This window comes from Solanum dulcamara, chromosome 2 (assembly GCF_947179165.1).
Source record: "Solanum dulcamara chromosome 2, daSolDulc1.2, whole genome shotgun sequence".
NCBI classification, from domain to species: domain Eukaryota; kingdom Viridiplantae; phylum Streptophyta; class Magnoliopsida; order Solanales; family Solanaceae; genus Solanum; species Solanum dulcamara.
Window position 1 is genome coordinate 82,244,706 of NC_077238.1, and position 19,622 is coordinate 82,264,327.

General features: G+C 34.8%; 2 protein-coding genes and 1 pseudogene across 2 annotated transcripts; 1 reads left to right on the top strand and 2 right to left on the bottom strand.

The window, feature by feature from the left end:
• Nucleotides 1–8: 8 nt before the first annotated feature.
• LOC129881113 (probable methylenetetrahydrofolate reductase (NADH)) lies at nt 9–7,843 on the bottom strand. The gene is made up of 11 exons (XM_055955464.1): nt 7,315–7,843; nt 4,910–4,970; nt 4,216–4,298; nt 3,909–4,082; nt 2,919–3,092; nt 2,708–2,808; nt 2,515–2,626; nt 1,555–1,635; nt 1,298–1,475; nt 601–935; nt 9–271 (listed from the first exon to the last, which is right to left on the bottom strand). Exons 1-11 carry the CDS (start codon nt 7,714–7,716, stop codon nt 188–190), a joined length of 1,785 nt encoding a protein of 594 aa, XP_055811439.1. The 5' UTR covers nt 7,717–7,843; the 3' UTR covers nt 9–187.
• A 3,128-nt stretch (nt 7,844–10,971) lies between these two features.
• LOC129881115 (tyrosine-protein phosphatase DSP3-like) lies at nt 10,972–13,780 on the top strand (annotated as a pseudogene).
• Nucleotides 13,781–14,860: 1,080 nt separating this feature from the next.
• On the bottom strand, nt 14,861–17,146 carry LOC129881116 (WRKY transcription factor SUSIBA2-like). Its single transcript, XM_055955466.1, has 3 exons — nt 16,082–17,146; nt 15,555–15,713; nt 14,861–15,437 (listed from the first exon to the last, which is right to left on the bottom strand). The coding sequence occupies exons 1-3, from the start codon at nt 16,744–16,746 to the stop codon at nt 14,861–14,863; spliced, it is 1,401 nt and encodes a 466-aa protein (XP_055811441.1). The 5' UTR covers nt 16,747–17,146.
• Between the last annotated feature and the right edge of the window lie 2,476 nt (nt 17,147–19,622).

Sequence of the window (19,622 nt, forward strand, 5' to 3'; positions counted from 1 at the left end):
GCCAAAGATTGAGGAGAAAGGTACATTAAATTTTAAGTTTAAAAAAATTGAAGGGAACAGATACATCACTGAATTATTCATGTTACATGACCATAAAAACAACAATAAATCATAAAATTTCTACTCAAATCCAAAGAAGAAACTTCATTGTGTGTAAAAAATTAGGATCTTTGTATGTCTACTTATTTCAGATATCCTTGAAGATGGCAAACAAATCTCCATTGATGTAATCGTTATCGACGAGGCTGACCAAGAAGTAATTGTTTTGAACCTGTGAAACGAAATGAAAATTCCGTTTTATTAGTAGATCACGAGCAACAAAAAGGTGTAATTTAACTAGTTTTTGTGAAGGAAAATCACTCAACTACGCAATATATACCACAGATAATTAACAAACGTCGATAAATGATAGATCCAGTCCTGCTATATAGAGCATAGCCGAGTTATTTCTCCGTTACAAGTTTTATCACTTTGATGCAATAAACTGAAACGTGGATGACCATTTGAGAAATTAACTCAACAAATGTACTGCACAAACTAAGGATGAATGGCAAAGGGACAAGTTCTTTTATCAAGACAGAGGAAGGTGAGTGAATATACCTGTTCGAGCAATGTTCTTGATGGATCGTTCTCGGGGTATAATTGAGCCCAACCTCTTGACCAGATTTCAAATGCCTCGTCTTTCCATACCATGAAGCTGGCAGGATCAACGACGGTTGGTTGTACAATCTCCTTAGCTGGGAAGACGCCCCATGTCACTGCATTGACGTCGATTTGGTTGACGTTGGACATCCAGTTTCCTTTCTTGTTCACAGCCATGTAGGAAAGGAAGGGGAAAGCCGTGCATTTTTCAATAACAGCATTCAACTTCTCGCGCGAGCAAAAGAACTCCAAGTATGCCTTTTGATAAACATATCCACCAGGACCACCCCATCCTGCAAAAAGAAGGCAAAAGAAGTTAATTTGAAATTAAAAGAAGGCATAATACATAAACAAACACTCTAACTTAGCCTCAGCTGACAAGTAAGCACTCCAACTTTGAGAGTACACATCTAGACACCTTATCTTTGTTTTAACCGGCAAATAACCACTCCAACTCGTCCCTGTTGTGTCTTGGACACGCCCGATGGCGGCCGACGTTGATGTGGCACATACATTTTAGAGGTGTTATTTTGTAAGTTGGAGTGTTTACTTGCTAGCTGAGATCAAGTTTGAGTGTTTGTTTATGTATCATGCGTTTAAAGAAACAAATAAATCGTCCTTGCGTACAGATGAGAAGTTCTAGTGTCAAACTTACCAACTAAAGGAGCATCGGACTTTGCACCATTAACTGCTGGTTGGCTGTTAATAGTCAGGAAACCTTTCGTGATTATATTACCCAAGTGATCATCGATGATCTTTGTCTCTGCCTGAAGCCCATCTAACTCAGACCAAGGACAACTTCTCAGCTTCCCGAGACAGTAATTCATAAATCTCTGATGATGTGAAAATTCCATTAGGACTTGGAAATGAGTTGGGTTTCGACAATAAGTGAAGTGTAACTCAAAACAATACCTCATAGATGTCTTCCACACTATTGAGAGCAATAGCCCATTCCTCTTGAAGTTTCTTATCACGTGAACGTGCCCGCATGAACTGTTGAAGAGTGACAAGGCAGCTATATCAGCAAAACCAAGGTAACTAGAACATTCTAGACCAAATGCACGAAGTTGGTCATCTCTATCTTTTGATCAAGAACTTGTTTTGTTTTGATTAAAGGAAATTAGCATATCTGAGTAATGTCGGGCAAAGTTTTCCAAGATGGATGATGAAAGGAAAAAGCTGTGCAGGAATAAAAGTAAGCATGCAATAGCCACGAGATGATTATTTTCAGGGGGCAAAGTTTTCCAAGATGGATGATGAAAGGAAAAAGCTGTGCAGGAATAAAAGTAAGCATGCAATAGCCACGAGATGATTATTTTTAGGTGATCCTTTTGTCGATAGATGCTCTTATTACACTTGTTGTCTTGAAGAATGAGAACCAATTTTATAGCTTCAAAATTGAAGATTCAAGTAGTGGATACTGTAAAGATATGGCACCTAGGCCTAACTCAACCCCAAAAAGCTAGCTCATGAGGGGAGGATTGTCCAAGTCCATATAAGGAGTCCAATATCCCATCCCTCTACCGATGTGGAAATTCTTAACAGATACATAATTAGACCAATCAGCACGATAAGCAGACAGTTCATGGGACTTCACTCAAATGGTATATCTTGTTTGCCTACTTTAGCCTTAACCAAGGTTAAAGCTCCACAAGTAAAGCAGAATGAACAAAATCCTTTCTCGTCTACACCGAAACGAATATTTATCCTTAATATGATTCAAAACGAAATAAAGAAAAGAGGGGCTTAACAATGCTCTAGGAGTGGATGGTTTCTTATACTATACCTTATAAATTCTGTACTTTTAGGAAATATTTAACTAGTTAAGACCCTTAAACACAGAAAAGTATGATCTCAATCATCGGCAATCACCTGATAATCACTAAGTGCTCCATATGATGGATTTTGAGCATTGCCCCATCGGCCATGTGGAAACTCATCCCAACCAATGGTCCTTGAGATGTAGCTCTTTGGACGGTTGGCCCTACCATCATTGCAAATGACAGATCAGCTTCTAATCACAACAGGGAGAATTATTTTGACATTGATTTGTATCTCTACATACCAGAATATAGGACGGACATCTTCTTTAATACGGAAAACATTTGTAGGACGTCTCCACGGTAATGGCCTTGAAATTTTGGACTCTTCTATCAATCCAAGATTCTGCATTTTCCAGACAACTCACAAATGTAAGCAAAATTCATTCTATTTCTGAAATCATATCACTATTATAACATATTTTAAAGAAGCAACTACAAGGTAATAGAATTAACCATCAAAATGGCCAGTGCTGATTTCTCCATGTTTAATGTATAAAGATGCAATGTCTTAATGCCACTGGCCATAATCTTCCTGCACATTTCAGTTCCAAGGTGAATTCCATATGCTTTGACAGCCTCTTCGTTATCCTTAATAGATTCCAGGGCAGCTGTAATCTCCGCCGGGATCTATAATGTCATTAAGAAGGGGAAAAATGAGTATCGGCAATGCAGGAGCAGCTAAACATCCAAGTCAATCAATTTGTGTCTTATTTAAAGACATCTTTTTTACTGAACATGAAAACAATAACTGCTCACAAAAGCGTCACCAAGTATATAAAGAATAAAATGGATACCAACTGAACTTATGCATTTGGTTAACCTAAGAAACAACAACAAGAAAAATGCTGGATCAATAACATTTGGTCAAAGTAAATTGAGTTTCCAGTTAGCATGTCTATGCAACACTTGGACAAATCATCTTCACCAGCATGCAATGGTACAGTTTGAGTCGCTCATGCTTTGAGGTGGAAATGTGGAACAAAGAATACTGTTGCAAACAAGAACTGTGCCAAGTCGTAAAGGGTGGTTAAGAAGGTTGATTAACGAGGCTAAAGTGAAGTAACAGATAGAAACTCCAATAATGCAGAATATTGTGGTTAATTGAGGAAGATGAGCAAAGAGAGTCTTATTCAATGAACTCATTCAACAAAAACAAACAAATAGTCAGGATTATTAGATGAGGATAGCTTGAAGATCTATTTTTTTTTCTGGTTCATCGGGGTCCGATACCGCAAAAATTCTTAAACATTAAAGATTTCATAACATTACACAAGATTAAGCATCAATGTGATAGTGCCTAAAAAATATTTTGTAAAATCACATTTTCAAGTTGTTGGAGTTGTCATGCATCACAATATGCAGAAGGCGGCAACATTTGAGCTGACACGCAGACACATAATTTGAGACTGAGAATGGATTGTACTCCAAAAAATAAGGGAATACCTTAGTCTTGCAAAATCCAGTCATGCGCAAGAAGCCCTTATAATTGTTGATGGGCATGATTCCTGGAACAATGGGACAAGTTATCCCAATTTGACGACAATCATTGACAAACTTGAGGAAATTATCAGTATCATAGAAGAGTTGAGTTACAATGAGATCAGCTCCAGCATCAACCTGAAGAATACAAGTTCCCACAAGCGTCAGAAACAAACGGAACAAGAACACTTCACTTTTCTTCTTCATGGCAGATTAATGTAAAATATATTATATTCACCCAAAGATGAAACATAATACTGGGAATAACTACCTTTTGTTTGAGATAGGCAAGTTCGTTTTCATATGTCTCTAGTGTAGCTAGTCCATTTGCAGGTATAACATCAGGATGCGCCTCTGAGAAGCAATAACATAGTCAATATCAGCATAGGAACAGAAGAAGAACCTCATATTTTCTCAAGGAGTGTAGAAGAAGATCATATTGCAGAAACAAAAAAATCAACCAAAATCAGACAAATTTTACTTTATACTCCCTCAGTTTCATTTTATGTGCTAGTATTGACTAGACACGGGGTTTAAAATATGAATTATATCTTATTCTTCCTCTGTTTCAATTTGTTTATCTTACTTTGTTTCAACAAGAATGTTACGTTCCATATTTAGTAACTCTTTACCCCCAACATTCTACATGGCATATTCAAGACTGCAAGATTCAAAGGATATTTTGGTATATTACACATATCTTCAAGTTTAAGACAAACAAATTGAAACGGATAGAGCATATCTTACTAAGATAATGGTTCAAAAGTTAGTTTGACAGAGGAAACATCAAATCTTAAATTTTGAATAGATTAATGATTTTGGATTCTTCAAGTTGTTAAAGTAGTATAGAAGTATAATAGTATGAACCATTTTAGTACGTCCTGAAGTGGAAAGAGTACCAAAGAAATTGAAACAAATGAAATAATGAAATACACCAAAACAATCCCAAGAGATTGGTAACTAACCTGGGTAACCCGCAACAGTGATCCCAAAGTAATCCCCATACTTGGCCCGCATGTGCTTTACCTGCGAAGGAAAACAAAGGCAATGGAATTACAACATCAAATGTCATAGCAGTAGTTGAAGAATTACTGTATGAGATAAATCAATCAGGTCCCAGATCAAAGACTATAAATAATGAACCTAAGCCGCATTCAAGAATTAACTTCAATGAGTTCAGAGTGGACGTGACCATCATATATAGTAAGTTTAGTTTTTTTTTTTAAATGTATTTATGTTCCAAGCTAAAAGCAATGTGTTCACTTAAACTGCTGCAAACATTATGATCGAGAAGAATTACTATATGAGACTACCCAATCGGATCCCAAATCAAAGACTACAAATAATGAACCTAAGCCAGATTCAGGACTTATATTCAATGGGTTCAAAGTGGACGTGGCCATCATACACGTAAAGTTTGCAATTTTTTCATATGTAAACATGTTTCAAGCTAAAAGCAATGTGTTCACTCAAAACCTACTCAATCAGATCCCAGATCAAAGACTACAAATAATTAACCTAAGTTGGCTTCAAGATTTTTACTCAATGGGTTCAAAGTGGACATGGCCATCAAATATATAAAGTTTGCATTTTTTTCATATGTCTACACATTTCAAGCTAAACGCAATGTATTCAGTTGAAACCCCTGAAAATATGTTCAAACTTCAAAGTCCAGCCGAACCCAACATTTTCAACACGGAATGTAGATATATCTATATAAAGTACATAAAATTTCACCGAAGATCAAATTTTTAACCTAAACTATCAAAATGTGTAATGGGTTCAGTAATCAAAACTTGTTGAGCCCATCAAATTAAATCTTGGAATAAGACATGGAAATTACCAAATCTAAGGCACAGACAAAACCACCTTCAACTTCAACAAACTTATTTTAGCTCAACATCTATAAAAAGTTTAATTTTTTTTTCCATATGTATATGTGTTTCAAGCTAAAAGCAATGTGTTCAGCTAAAACAGCTGCAAGCAATAACCTCAATTGAAACCGATGCAAATAGAGGCAAATGGAGCATACAATCAACGGATTCAACTGAACCAGTATTTTCAATGTGAAACATAGATATATATATGAAAAAAATTTCTATCAATCAGATCCCAGATCAGAGACTACAAATATAGAACCTAAACCGGATTCAGGATTTAAATTCAATGGGTTAGAATGGACGTGGCCATCATATATATAAGGTTTCCATTTTTTATATATGTAGACATGTTTCAAGCTAAATGCAATGTGCTCAGTTGAATCCGTTAAAAATGCTCCCAACATTAGCAGATGGAGCATTACTGCATATGTGTCATGCTGAATCAGCATTTACAGCACGGAATTTTCACCAAATCTTAAATTCTAAGCCCAAATTTTCAAAATGTGTAACGGCTATCATCAAAATAAATCTTGAATCATAGATAGGACATGAAGAATTACCATATCTAAAGCACAAGCAAAACCCCCCTTCAACTTGAACAAACTTATCTTAGCCCAACATATATATAAACTTCAATTTCTTTTTCCATATGTATACATGTTTCAAGATAAAAACAACGTGTTCAGTTGAAACAGCTACCAACATTTGCAGATGAAGCATATTATCATCAATGGGGTCCAGCTGAACCCAACATGTTTTTTTGATAACCGTGGTGTTCGGGCCAATCATGTGAACCTCGACTAATTCCACCTCCCACTAACAAACCTCCCACTAACAACCAGTATCATGTAACTCTACACCAAAACTAGGACATATAGGAAGAAATCACCTAGTGTTTTCAACACAAAAATATAGATACAAATATCAAATCTTGAACCCAACATTTCAGAATGTGTAACGTACAGCAATCAAAACATGTTGAACCTAAGACCTCATGATTCCCACCTCAACATTTTCAGCACCGAAATATAGATATAAATGTACAAAATACTTAAAAATTCAACAAAGATCTAATTTTGAACCCAACATTTCAAAATGTGTAATGTATTCAATAATCAAAAACATGTTGAACCTGAGACATCATGGTTCCCACCTCCACATTTTCAACATAGAGATATAGATATACATGTACAAATTACTTTAAAATGCAACAAAGATCAAATTTTGAACCCAAAATTTCAAAATGTGTAATGCATTCAGCAATCAAAACATGCTGAACCTAAGACCTCATGGTTACCACCTCAACATTTTCAACACCGAAATATATATATATATATATATATATATATACACACACACACAAACTACTCCAAAATTCAACAAAGATCAAATTTTGAACCCAACATTTCAAAATGTGTAATGTATTCAGCAATCAAAACATGTTAAACACATAAAAATCAAATCTTAGAATCAAAATTAGGAAATTTTACCAGATCTAAAGCACAAGCAAAACCACCTTCAACTTGAACAAACTTATCTTGTCCATGAGGAGGATCTCCACGAAGAGCAAGAACATTTTGAATCCCATTAGACTTAATAGTTTCAAGAGCATGATCAATTTTCTCAACAGGCATATTAGTACAAGTCAAATGCATCATTGTCTCAACACACACCATATTCTGCATCCTATTTGAAATTTCAAGAGTCAGATCTGCTGTTGAACCACCAGCACCCCATGTAATATCACAAAAAGATGGGTTATGTGACACCATTCTTTCCATCCTTTCAAACAAATTATCAACCCCATCTTCAGTTTTTGGTGGAAAAAACTCAAAGGAGAAAACTACTCTGTTATTTTTGACAGATTCTTGAATTTTCTCAATGACCTTCATTCTTTTTTTGAACAATGTATGATGAAATTGGGGGTGTTTAGGAAAAGGGTTAGTGAAGAATCTTGAAAATGGTCAGAGGAGAGGTATATATGTAGAAGATTGAGGGAGTTTTGGGGGGGGGGGGTAAGGGGGTAGAAAAGGAGGAGACTGGTTGTAGGAGGAACCAACAGTCTCCTAACAACTTTTTTTTTTGTAGGGTCACAAAGATTTATGAATTATTTTTTTTCATAATTATTTGGTATTCAAAATTTATTCAGATTTTTATCCATCTATAAAGGAAAAATGTATTCTATCCAGAATTATTCTTATTCCTTGTGCTTCAATTAGAGTTTTTAAAATTAAAAATAAAGGAATTATTTTTGTTCCTTGGTGTATGTTGTTCGCGGATGACATAGTCCTGATTGACGAGACTCGCAACAGAATTAACGATAAGCTGGAGGGCTGGAGACAGACTTTGGAGTCTAAAAGATTTAAATTGAGTAGGACCAAGACAGAATACTTGGAGTGCAGGTTCAGTGGCCTGTCGCGTGAGGCTGACGGGGAAGTGAGGCTTGGTACCCAGGCCATTCAAAAGAAAAGAAGCTTCAAGTATCTTGGGTCTATTTTACAAGAAGATGGGGATATCGACGACGATGTTTCATATCGTATTGTTACAGGGTGGATGAAATGGAGGCTCGCCTCCGGAGTGCTGTGTGACAAGAAAGCGCCACCAAAACTCAAAGGCAAGTTCTATAAAGTGGTGGTTAGACCGACTTTATTGTACGGGGCAGAGTGTTGGCCAATCAAGAAACTTCATGTTCAGAAGATGAAAGTGGCGGAAATGTGAATGCTGCGGTGGATGTGTTGGCACACTGGGATGGATAGAATTAGGAATGAAGATATCTGAGACAAGGTGGGAGTGGCATCGATGGAGGACAAGATGCGGAAAGCGAGACTGAGATGGTTTGGGCATGTGAAGAGGAGAGACATAGATGTTCCAGTGCGGAGGTGCGAGAGGTTGGCTATGGACGGTTTCAGGAGGGGCAAAGGGAGGCCGAAAAAGTATTGGGAAGAGGTGATTAGACATGATATGACACAGTTGCAGCTCACCGTGGACATGACCTTAGATAGGAGGCTGTGGAGGACTCAGATTAAGCTAGTATGCTAGGTGGCTTATCTTTTCACCATAGTAGTCGTAGTTTTGCTCATTTGTTTATTAACATTTGATTTCTGCATTTGATTACTACTTATATTTGTTGGTCCGGTATACTTTGGTATCCTATTTATCTATAGTAGTTAATGCTCCTCTCTTTCTGGTTTGTCCTACCCTGACTTTCTCGCTCTCATTATTCATATTTTTATATTGTTTTCGATATGCTTGGTTCTATCTGACCTTTGTCTTGTTTCCTTGTTTTTCCTCTCTTGTTCTTCTCTCTTAAGCCGAGGGTCTTTCGGAAACAGTCGCCCTACCTTTCTAGGTGGAGGTTAGGTCTACGTACACTCTATCCTCCCCATACCCCACATGGTGAGATTATACTAGGCTTGTTGTTGTTGTTGTTGGTCAAATATTGTACTCATTTGATAATAGTTGCATATAAGTTAACTTAACATCGAAGTGTGTTTTAATATAAAAAGAGTGATAGTTTAGGTAAGTAAGAATAATGAATAGTTAGGATATGAAACTCGCGTTTAGGTGTATTTTTTATCATTAACACAAATTCATTTTGGTATTGACAACGGTGAACTTGAACTCAAATTTTTGTCATTTTAAATGCCACCTCTAATTCTAAAATCAAAAGTATCTCTCTTTCTTTCTTTTTTTATTATAACGATGATGTCTAGGTCAATTTACGTTCATATTGTTTGGATTTTTCAAAAATATCATTGAATACGTCAGATTATTTAAAAATAATGCATTTTTAAAAGATTTAAGGCATCTTTTCACAAAGCCCGAGCAACATAGGTTTATGCACAGTCGGCCATTCTACTAAGTATAAGTCACCTTCCACTAATATAGATTCTAGATGACTCTGGTACAAAGACTTAGGCCAATAAAAATAAATCAACACACTTCTCTTTCAACGAATTATGATTCACATGCTATTTAAACATGTAATCGCACGCTTGTTGAATCTAAAAATGCACTATGTTTAAAAAAATTGATACACACCCAACCATATTATTAAAGAGTCCAACCACCATATTTGTGCACTTTGCACTTACTGTGCCATCAATTGCAATATACCAAACAGACCTTTGGTTTCTGTTCTTTCACTCCCAAAACTTCTTGTAGATGCCATTTCTAACTATAAAATGTTTCATTCATTGATACCAATTGTTGTGAATTGGAAATTCTAAATTGTCACTGGCAAGCTCACATTTCCCCCAAAAAAGGTTAAAGATTAGAAAAAAAAGTATATAATGCTAAATATGCATATCCAAGAAGAAGAAAAAAAAACTAGGTGAATAATTCATATCTGCCTAAACTTTAGTATATGAATTGGATAATTTGATACATGAAAATGGGTTTCAAAGGGGCGTAAGCACGCATAAAACCTCTTGAATAGAAAAGAGATAGTAACTCTAGCTCCTTCAGAATTGATAGTTAATCCTATTTCTTTCTGATAAAAGAGTTAACAATTGAATCGATTATTTTCATATCCATTATAGTTTAAAAAAGGACTTGACTTTAAGTTATTTTCATATCAACTATAGTTTTAAAAGAGGACTTTAAATTATTCAAGAATAGTACATTGAGTTTATTGACCCTCGCAATAATTGAGATACATGCAAGTTGATCGAATATCACAAATACAAAAAATAAAAATAAAATGTGTTTGGTGATGGGGTGGGAGGGGAGGAGAGCTGGAGTGGTGGTCCAATTAAATCTGAATCAATTTTCTTGACCATGTGGCTTGTGGCATGTGCTGCATTTTTAATAATTGGACAAAAAAAATATATAATAGCATCCAGCTTTACAATAATTATGACCTCACAAAAATCAACTAGTCATACAAAATAAAACTATATAAATAATTCCAAAAAGTGCTGATTGTGACCCCTCGATTCTTTTTTGTTTTATTTTCTTATACATATTTAGAAACAAACATTACATGTAATAAGTATTAAGTAGTAATATAGATGATATATTTTCTCATGGACATGATAATTCCTAAAGAAAATAAACATAATTATAGTAATTTGAAAGGTCAATAACAATCGGATAATGTAAGGGGTACCACATATGAATAATTGTCTATATAAACTTTGACAGATCCACAGTAATCCCAACAAAAAACTGAACTTGTTTTAGTTAAATTATTAGAAGAATCTTTATCCAAAAGTCCTCATTTGACAATCGACTTCAACTTTCTTGGGATTGATGCAAAATTCCAACTTTATTGATGTATAGCCAAAGCTTTTTCTCCGTGATAATTTACATAGCCGATTCTAATATTCTCGGGATTGAAGCACTTTTTTGATTTTTTGAGACTTTTTCTCCGGGAAGATTTATATAGCTGACTCCCACTTAACTTTCTTGGGATTAAAGCTAATACCAACTTTCTTGATTTTTAGTTGAAGCCTTTTCTCTGTGACGATTCACGTAGCTGACTCCAACTTTCTTGGAGTTGAGTTATAATTTCAACTTTCTTGGGATTGAGGCGTAATTGTTATATTGATTTCTCTGTGTATCTTGTGAGATCAAATTAAAGAGATTTAAAAAAAAAGTGAAAAATGGATTTGATTTTGCAAGAACATGATGGTATTTTGGTGCCACCTACAAATTTCTCAGCAGTATAAGATAACTGCATTTATAGATCTGGTTTCCCTCAGCCTTCCAATTTCCCATTTTTGCAATCACTCAATCTGAACTCTATCATGTTAGTCTCTCTCTCTCTCTTTTATTGACCTTATGTTCTATTACTAGAGAAAAACCAATATGAATATTATAAAGACAATAAAAAAAAAAGATACAAAGTCGTAGTATTTCTCGTATAGTTGTTTGTCCTTTGATTTCTGTTACAATGTGTTGTCTCTTGTATTTCAACTGTCGCACAATTTTGTTATGTCTCTTGTATTTGAATTATCATACTATTTTGTTATAATATATTGTTGTTCTTTTTTAAGAATGCTTTGTCGTGTTTTTCTATAGTATTTTGCCATGATTTCTTCACTTCTGTTATTTCTTTTTCGACCTGCTTTGATATGCTTTTACTTGAGTTGAGGGTTTTTCGAAAACAATCTCTCTATCTCCCAAGGTAGAGGTAAGGTCTACGTACACTCTACGCTCCTCAGACTCCACTTGTTTGATATAGTAACCTAGAAAATAACTATGTTAAATTTCATAGACATCGTAAAAAGAAAATCGATGTCAAGTTAAGTTGACCTATAATAATAGCCAACTCTCCCAATGGTGTGGCCTAATGATCAATGAAATGGTTGAAAATCACGAGGTCATGGATTTTAATTCCAAGCAAAAGCAAAAATATTAGGTGATTTTTTTTCCATTTATCCGAGTTTTGATGGACAGAGTTAATTGTATTAAACTTCATTGATATTGTAAGTGCATATATATAAGTTAAATTTCCCAAGAAGAGAGGAAAAAAGGAAGGGTCTTTTTGAATGTCAATTTCTCATTCTTCTTTTCAAGATTTTCTGAACACGAGATGCTTTGTGCATGACTTGTTGTTTACAGATGTTTGTGTCCAGGGCCTTATCCTGAAGAGAATTTGGAGTTTCTTCAATTTAACAAAGTAAAGCTTTTCCAATTTGGAATGGATGGCACCAAGGTAGTTGTTCATTAATTTTTCTTCTATAATTAATTCGTTTATCGATCAAAGAGGAGGGTTGCAGTAGGTTAACGATTATAGTAAAATTAATAAAATTAATCTAATAAATAAGTATCCTAAAATGATAAGAATTCATATAACCGACTCCAACTATCTGAGGATTGAGTAGTAGTTGACTGATAGATATTGTGTTTCGTTGATGCGGTTTATTGGTTTTTATAATGAGTTTAAGTTCTACGTACAGGAGAGTGTGTAAAAAGTATGGTGAAAATGATAAATGACCTGTTATTACAGAGTGAAATTCACTGATAAGGTAAAAAGATCTTTACGGTGTCACTGTATATAACTTAGATCCTTTTGTAATATGATCAAATGGAAGAAATATTAGTTAATTTTCATCTTAAGAAATATGCAGATTCATGAATGGACTATACTTTTGCTGTATATTCTCTAAGTTTAGATAATCTTGGTTGAAAGGTTGAAGTTTTTTTTCTGTTTAGGAGCCATTGACTATGTCGAGGAGTGCTATAACAGAGGCTTTGAAAGTGTTAACAGGTAAACAATCTCGAGCATTCTATCTATCATGTTTTTAAGCTCATAGTTACAGTCTATGTTGCTCGAACTCTCTAAAAAATGGCGTCAGGTGTGTGTCGGATACTCCAAAAGTAGTGCATTTTTTGAGGATATGACATGAATGATGTAACATTTCTTGAAGAGTCCGATTAACATAGATTCTAGTAAATGAATGTTGACTTTCTTTCCTTGTCTCCAGATGTTAGAAATCATCCCGTTCTTATCCATTGCAAGCGCGGAAAGGTACATTGATTTCGTTATTTTTAGTTATGGTTAAATTACACCGATTGTGTAAATATATGTTACACTGTTGGTGTATATAAGTTTAAATCCTCGTTAAATATGCTTCTTGATGTTTGAGCTTGAATCTTATCCGATTTGTTTTCTCAACTTCTTTCCTGTTTGATCTTGACATTGCTGCTTCGAATCTCATTTCTCGTGCTAATGGTTATAACGTATACTATATTTGCTCCTGCAGCATCGAACAGGTCGCGCTGTTGGTTGTCTAAGGAAATGGCAGAGTTGGTGTTTGTCTTCTGTGATGGACGAGTACAAGCAATTTGCTGGCGCGAAATGGAGGAAAACAGATGTGAGATTTCTCGAGACTTATGATGTTTCGTGTGTAAGGAATTGTTATCTACACGTATTATGGTCCAACAAAAAGATGCTTGCTATGTATAGAAGAAATTCTGCAGAAACCTCTGATGACTTCTGTTCTATAGAGGCACTATATCCATTGTCACATCATATGATGCACTGAGGCAGCCCGGTGCTCGAAGCATCCATTGTTCATACAGGGTCAGGGGAAAGGCATCACCTTAAGGGGGTCTAGTGTAGGCATCCTACTCTGATATAACTATCAATGATTGATTCCACGGCTCGAACAAGTGACGTATTGATCACATGGAAACAACTTTACCGTTACTCCAACACAACTAACTGGAGAGTACTTCATATGCATTTGGTGTTTTTTATAATATATTTTGTCTTGAGGTCAAATTCCGATTGTTGTGAAAGTTACGACTAGAGAGCAAGGCTATTCAAAAGGATCCTAATGGAAGGGTATTAATTCAGAGATAACATTGATTATTTGGATCTGTTTGCTGCTTCTTTTATAATGGTAATGTCCGATCCAGCTTTAGTGTACCTCGACTAATTCACGGTGCATATACTTCCTCCCATCCATTATGCATAGCGTTGAATAGAGTGGGTATATTCAATTTATCAAGATCTCAAATCAATGACACGGTACAATTGGCACCTCTTTGATCGCTAGGCCACCCCCTCGAGAGCTCAGGATTGGTATTAAATAATTTGAAGATAAACGACAGCTCCTTTGGAGATTTTCTGCCTTTTTCGAGTTGTCACAGAACCAACACTTTCAGAAATGTCAAATAGAGAATATTGATGGTAAATCAGGTAATTCCACTCGTATTCATTGTTGACTAATGAACGATTACATCTGCTTGCTTAACACTATACAACGAGAGCAACATATGTTCATGAATATTAGTAACATTGCCAACAATTAGGCCAAATTACTCGGCTTGTTATGCAAGTTGCAAGTTCTTGAAATGCAGAATTATCGCCTTTCGTTGAAGTTATGCTCCATATAGGTTGTTTTCTCACTAACATGTTGGTTCCAATGTGCCGTAGCATCGATTGGTTCCACCTTGATCAAAGGGGATAAATACATATATATTTCTAAACCTTGAACTGTGTATGTGTATTATTTAAGTCGAAAGCAGTGACTGCAAAGAATCTATACTGAATGATGTATCAGAAGACACCTACCGGAAGATCTAGGTCCAGTAATGAATCCCGTCTTTGGCTTTAGGGAGTCTCGAATTATTGTTGTCATTGTTAATATGTTGTGTATTCCCATTTGCTAAAAATGAATTGGATGCATCATTTGGCAATAAGAAATGGTTATTCAAATGAGAGTCACCAAGACGAGGCTCGTTCTGCCTTGCAGGAAAGCTCATTCGAGATGGCAATGGCAATGGTAATGGGAAGTCTGGGAGTTGCAAAGGAGAAGCTCCGAAACTCAAGTCCCCGAGGTAACTTGCACCAAAACTTTGCCTTAAATACTCGCTTCCCATGTAATGCTTTCCATCGAATGGAATAGGTAGAGCTTGAATTTGGACTCTGATATTTGAATCTTTTAGACTTTTTCGAGATGTTGTGCAAGGCTGCTGCCCGTTGTTCAACATAGATGCTGAACGAACATTTCCTGAAACACCGTTTGTCTTGTTTGTTGTTGGCACTTCATGGTTGTGTTTCCCCTCATATGTTGTGATTACTGATTTTAAGTCATCTGATGCCCTTTCGACATGTTTCCTCACTATGCATCCAGCACTCGTACATTTGTAGTAGCTCCTACACACGAAACAATTCTTTAAACATATCAACTGAGTCAAAGAGCTATGTTGCTAGTACTCTTTAAAAATGCATAAAATTGTCAAGGAAAATTACATACAACTATGCATTTCATACCTGGGGTTCGGGTTTCCTTTGACAACTTTCTGGCCATATTTTCTCCAGCGATAGCCATCGTCAAGAATATCAATTTCACTCGCCACCTGGAGGACTACTTTTGGTTCTCTCACTGTTCTTGACAGTAAACTTGGTTCAGCTAAATAACCGTCTTTCTTCCTGAGGTCAATTCCACTACTTAAATAAGTTGGATAGATCACCATTTGCGTTATAGACACACACAATAACCCTCCTCTAAAAGTTTTTCACACCATCAATGTATTTTAATACTATATTGCTCGGATGCTTCAAAATTGTCACTAGGTGCTTATTGGATCCTCTACAAGTAGTGCAGTTTTTGACTATCCGACACAGGTAGGGCAAAATTATTAGACACACACTCCTCGGAAAGGTTTTTATACTCGTATTTCCTGTTTTTATTCTCCAGGTTACTGATTCCATTTTTAAAGGACGGTTACTTGTAGATAAGTTTTAAGCAGCCTGATGGATCAAACGAAAGAAAAAGAACGGTAGTAGGAAATGCATACCTTCTTTTTGGCTCTAATTCATACTCATTGATACCATCACCAAGAAAATTACCTTCTTGAGTGGCCAAATCTTCATCGTCACCATCATAGATAGCATGTGTAGAAGAAAGCTCATGAGTTCCATCTGATTCATACACATTCATCGATTTCAGATTGTTTGACAACATTGGATCGGAGTCATCAGACAGGACAGATGTAGAGGTTGTTCTTTCTAGTCCATTAAAACTTGTAACATCCTTATTGTACTCAAATTGCTGATCATTTCTCCATAGTGATGATCCATTTTCTTGGCTAACATATAAATCATCAGTAGTTTTTCGTCGAAGATTTTGAGTTTTCGGATGATTATGACCACCATTGTAGACAATTTCTATGACTTGTCCATTTGGTGCACACTCAACTTTTTTCCTCACAGGACAATTTTGTTGAGTACATTTATAGTAACTTCTCGGAAAATTACTCCCTTTTACATGCTTTTGTCCATATTTTCTCCATGTGTATCCATCATCTGATGAATTGTTAGGACTAATGGTAGTACTGAATATGCCTCTCTGCTCAAATCGATTTTGTTTCTTGGTAAATTCTTCTTGTTGCTGAGGGATTTGATTGTTTGTTGACTCAATGCAATTCAAAATTTGAGCAACATTCTCAGTTGGTGTCTGCATTTGAGGAGGAAATATAAACCAAACCAAAATTTCATGTTGTACATGTTATAATATATAGAGTTGTCTCAGTGTGACCTATACACAAACTACATATAGAAATTTCATGTTGTACATGTTATGTTATATCAATGAGACACTAAACCACTGTGTGTGACTTATACAGAAGTTACATACCGAAATTTCATGTAGTACATGTTACATTCCATCAATGAAACACTAAATCACCACTTGTAAAGTTGTCTTCGTTTGACTTATAGGTCACTGGTTCGAACCATAGAAGTAGTAACTAATGTTTACAAAAAGATAGGTTATCCATATAACACCCTTTGTGGTGCGGTCCTTCCCTAGATTCTATGTGAACAAGGAATGCTTTGTACATCAAGTTGCCATGTTAGACACTCAACCACTGACACATTTATGATAAGTACAACTCCATCTTTAACCAGAGGCCTCGAAAATGAAATTGTCATTAGTTCAAGTTATTCCTACTTCACTCATTGGTGAACTTTTGTTTCCATTAATTCAATATTGGTCCCAATAATTTCTATCTATCAACGGTGTAAAAGATACTCCCTCCGTTCCTTTTAGTTCTCACAGTTTTCTTTTTGAGAGCCAAAACGATATAAACTTTAACTAATATTTCAAGATGCATTTTTCATCATATTGATATGGAAAAATCTACAAGTTACAATACTTTTCGTATAGATTTTGAATATCTAAATTTTTATTTCAAAATATCGAATTAATGTAATCAAATTGACTCTCAAAAAGCACAACATGACAACTAAAAAGGAACAGAGGGAATATTTACAGATCATTTATTAGATAATTACATATAAATCTTTTTGACTAATTTCCACTTTTGACATAATTATACAAAAAAAAACATGCAAATATTCAAAAGTTTCATAAAAATTAAACCCAAAAAAATTATGAGAAAAATATATACCAGTGAGCTTGGTTGCATAAACGGAGAATCAAGTAATGCCGCCGGACTAATGCCGGGAGGTATCGTCAGGAAATCCGTCCGGCAAGGTGGCGATGACATAGCCAGTAAACCAAGATATAACTAGAAACTTGTAAATAAACGTTCACCAGCAATATCAATAACAACGCTTCAATTCCAAACAAAAGAAGTGAAGTTTGCTCATATTGTCCGTCTCAAATCCATAAAAAAAGAAAAAAAAATGGTAAGTTATGATAATTAAGTTAACAGACAGCGTAAAACTGGTCAATCTATCATGAATATGGAAAACTATATAAAATTATATATCTTTGAAAAATGTACTCAAATAATGTATCCTCGAACGAGTTTAGAATCATACCTGAAGTGTCACTACGTCAACTTGTTTGCCTCGAAAAATCACATTTGGTTGCCTAGCATCATTCAACAATGCTAGGCTTATTATTACTAATAATTAAGAGGAATTTTCACTAAACATATTTATTCAGAGTAGTTAAATTTTCACAAATTCTTGTTGAGTGAGTGAAAAGTGGATTATTTTTTTGTTTATTGTAAGGGGAAAAAGCTACTATAAGTAGTGAGATTTTTAAGTATTTAGTTAGCATAAAAATAGGTTAATTATCTGGTTAGCCTGAAAAAGTGAGAAAAGAGGTTTTTAGAAGGTTGAGAAATATAGGGATTTAGTTATCTATAATTATTATTTTTTATATCTTAAATTAATTATAATGATAATTATAAAATGATTTAAGTTATATATACCGCGATAATGTTTTTTTTTTCATTATTAGTGAAATTTAACCTTTGATAACATGCACGTGAATTCACATTTTTTATCAGGTTTATTACCACAGTTCATATTTATAAACAATTTTATTATGTACGTATCTAATATGTTGTCAATGTATAGAACTTGAGGAATATATTACTCGAAAAAGAGCGCTAATATATTGTGTTTACACTAAATTATATAAGTTTATCATGGTTGAATATTTAAGTAAAGTAAAAGTATATGATTATTGAGGAAAATTTAAAAATAGCTAAAATTAGAAATATAATCAAACAAAATAGTTATAATTTGCTTGATTACGATTTGTTGCTATATGCTAGAAGGGGAGAGAGGCGAGTGATATTGGGAAAGGCGGGAGAGAGAGGGGGGACAGAGAGAAGAGAGAAGCGAATTGTATTTGTATATCTGTTGGATAATTGTATATATGTAATTAGTATGTATATGTATCCATGATTGTATTTATATATCTGCTGGATAATTGTATATATGAATTAGTATATATATGTATCAATAAATACAATTGTATTAACGAATACAATTTGTATCCAAATACAATTTATATTAATGAATGAATTGTATCAGCGAATTCAATTATATCAATGTTGTATAAAGTCCAACATTTGTACAGGTATAATTAATTGTTATCATTATTGACAACAAACAGTACTTTGACTATCTTATTTATCTTATCTTATCTTATTTATTTATAGTAGTCAATGTCTCCTTCTTCCCGTACTATTCTACCATGACTTTCTCTTCTTTTTTTTGCTATTCCTTGTTTTCGATATGCTTGTCCTTATCTAACTTTTTATCTTGTTTTCCTCTCTTAAAGCCAAGGGTCTTTCGGAAACAACCGCCCTACCTTTCAAGGTGAGGGTTAGGTCTGCGTACACTCTACCTTCTCCAGACCCCACATTGTGGGATTATACTGAGTTTGTTGTTGTTGTATTGACAACAAACAATTAAGAAAATTTCAATAATGAGGCCTTATTTTTTGGGACCTCAAGTAGGGTTGAGTCGTCTGGAAAGAAATATGAAATGCATTTATTTATGTATAAAGTACAAAAATTTTAACAAATTGAATGCTAATTATATTTTATCCCAAAAATTTTCTAAATTACAATA

Coding starts and splice junctions, on each gene's coding strand:
- LOC129881113 (XM_055955464.1), bottom strand. CDS start 7,716: ATGAAGGTCATTGAGAAAATTCAAGAATCTGTCAAAAATAACAGAGTA. Junction 1,636..2,514: donor GAGCACTTAGTGATTATCAG/GTGATTGCCGAT, acceptor ACTCTTCAACAG/TTCATGCGGGCACGTTCACG. Junction 1,476..1,554: donor GTGTGGAAGACATCTATGAG/GTATTGTTTTGA, acceptor TCACATCATCAG/AGATTTATGAATTACTGTCT.
- LOC129881116 (XM_055955466.1), bottom strand. CDS start 16,746: ATGCAGACACCAACTGAGAATGTTGCTCAAATTTTGAATTGCATTGAG. Junction 15,714..16,081: donor GAATTAGAGCCAAAAAGAAG/GTATGCATTTCC, acceptor AATTGACCTCAG/GAAGAAAGACGGTTATTTAG. Junction 15,438..15,554: donor AAAGGAAACCCGAACCCCAG/GTATGAAATGCA, acceptor TTTCGTGTGTAG/GAGCTACTACAAATGTACGA.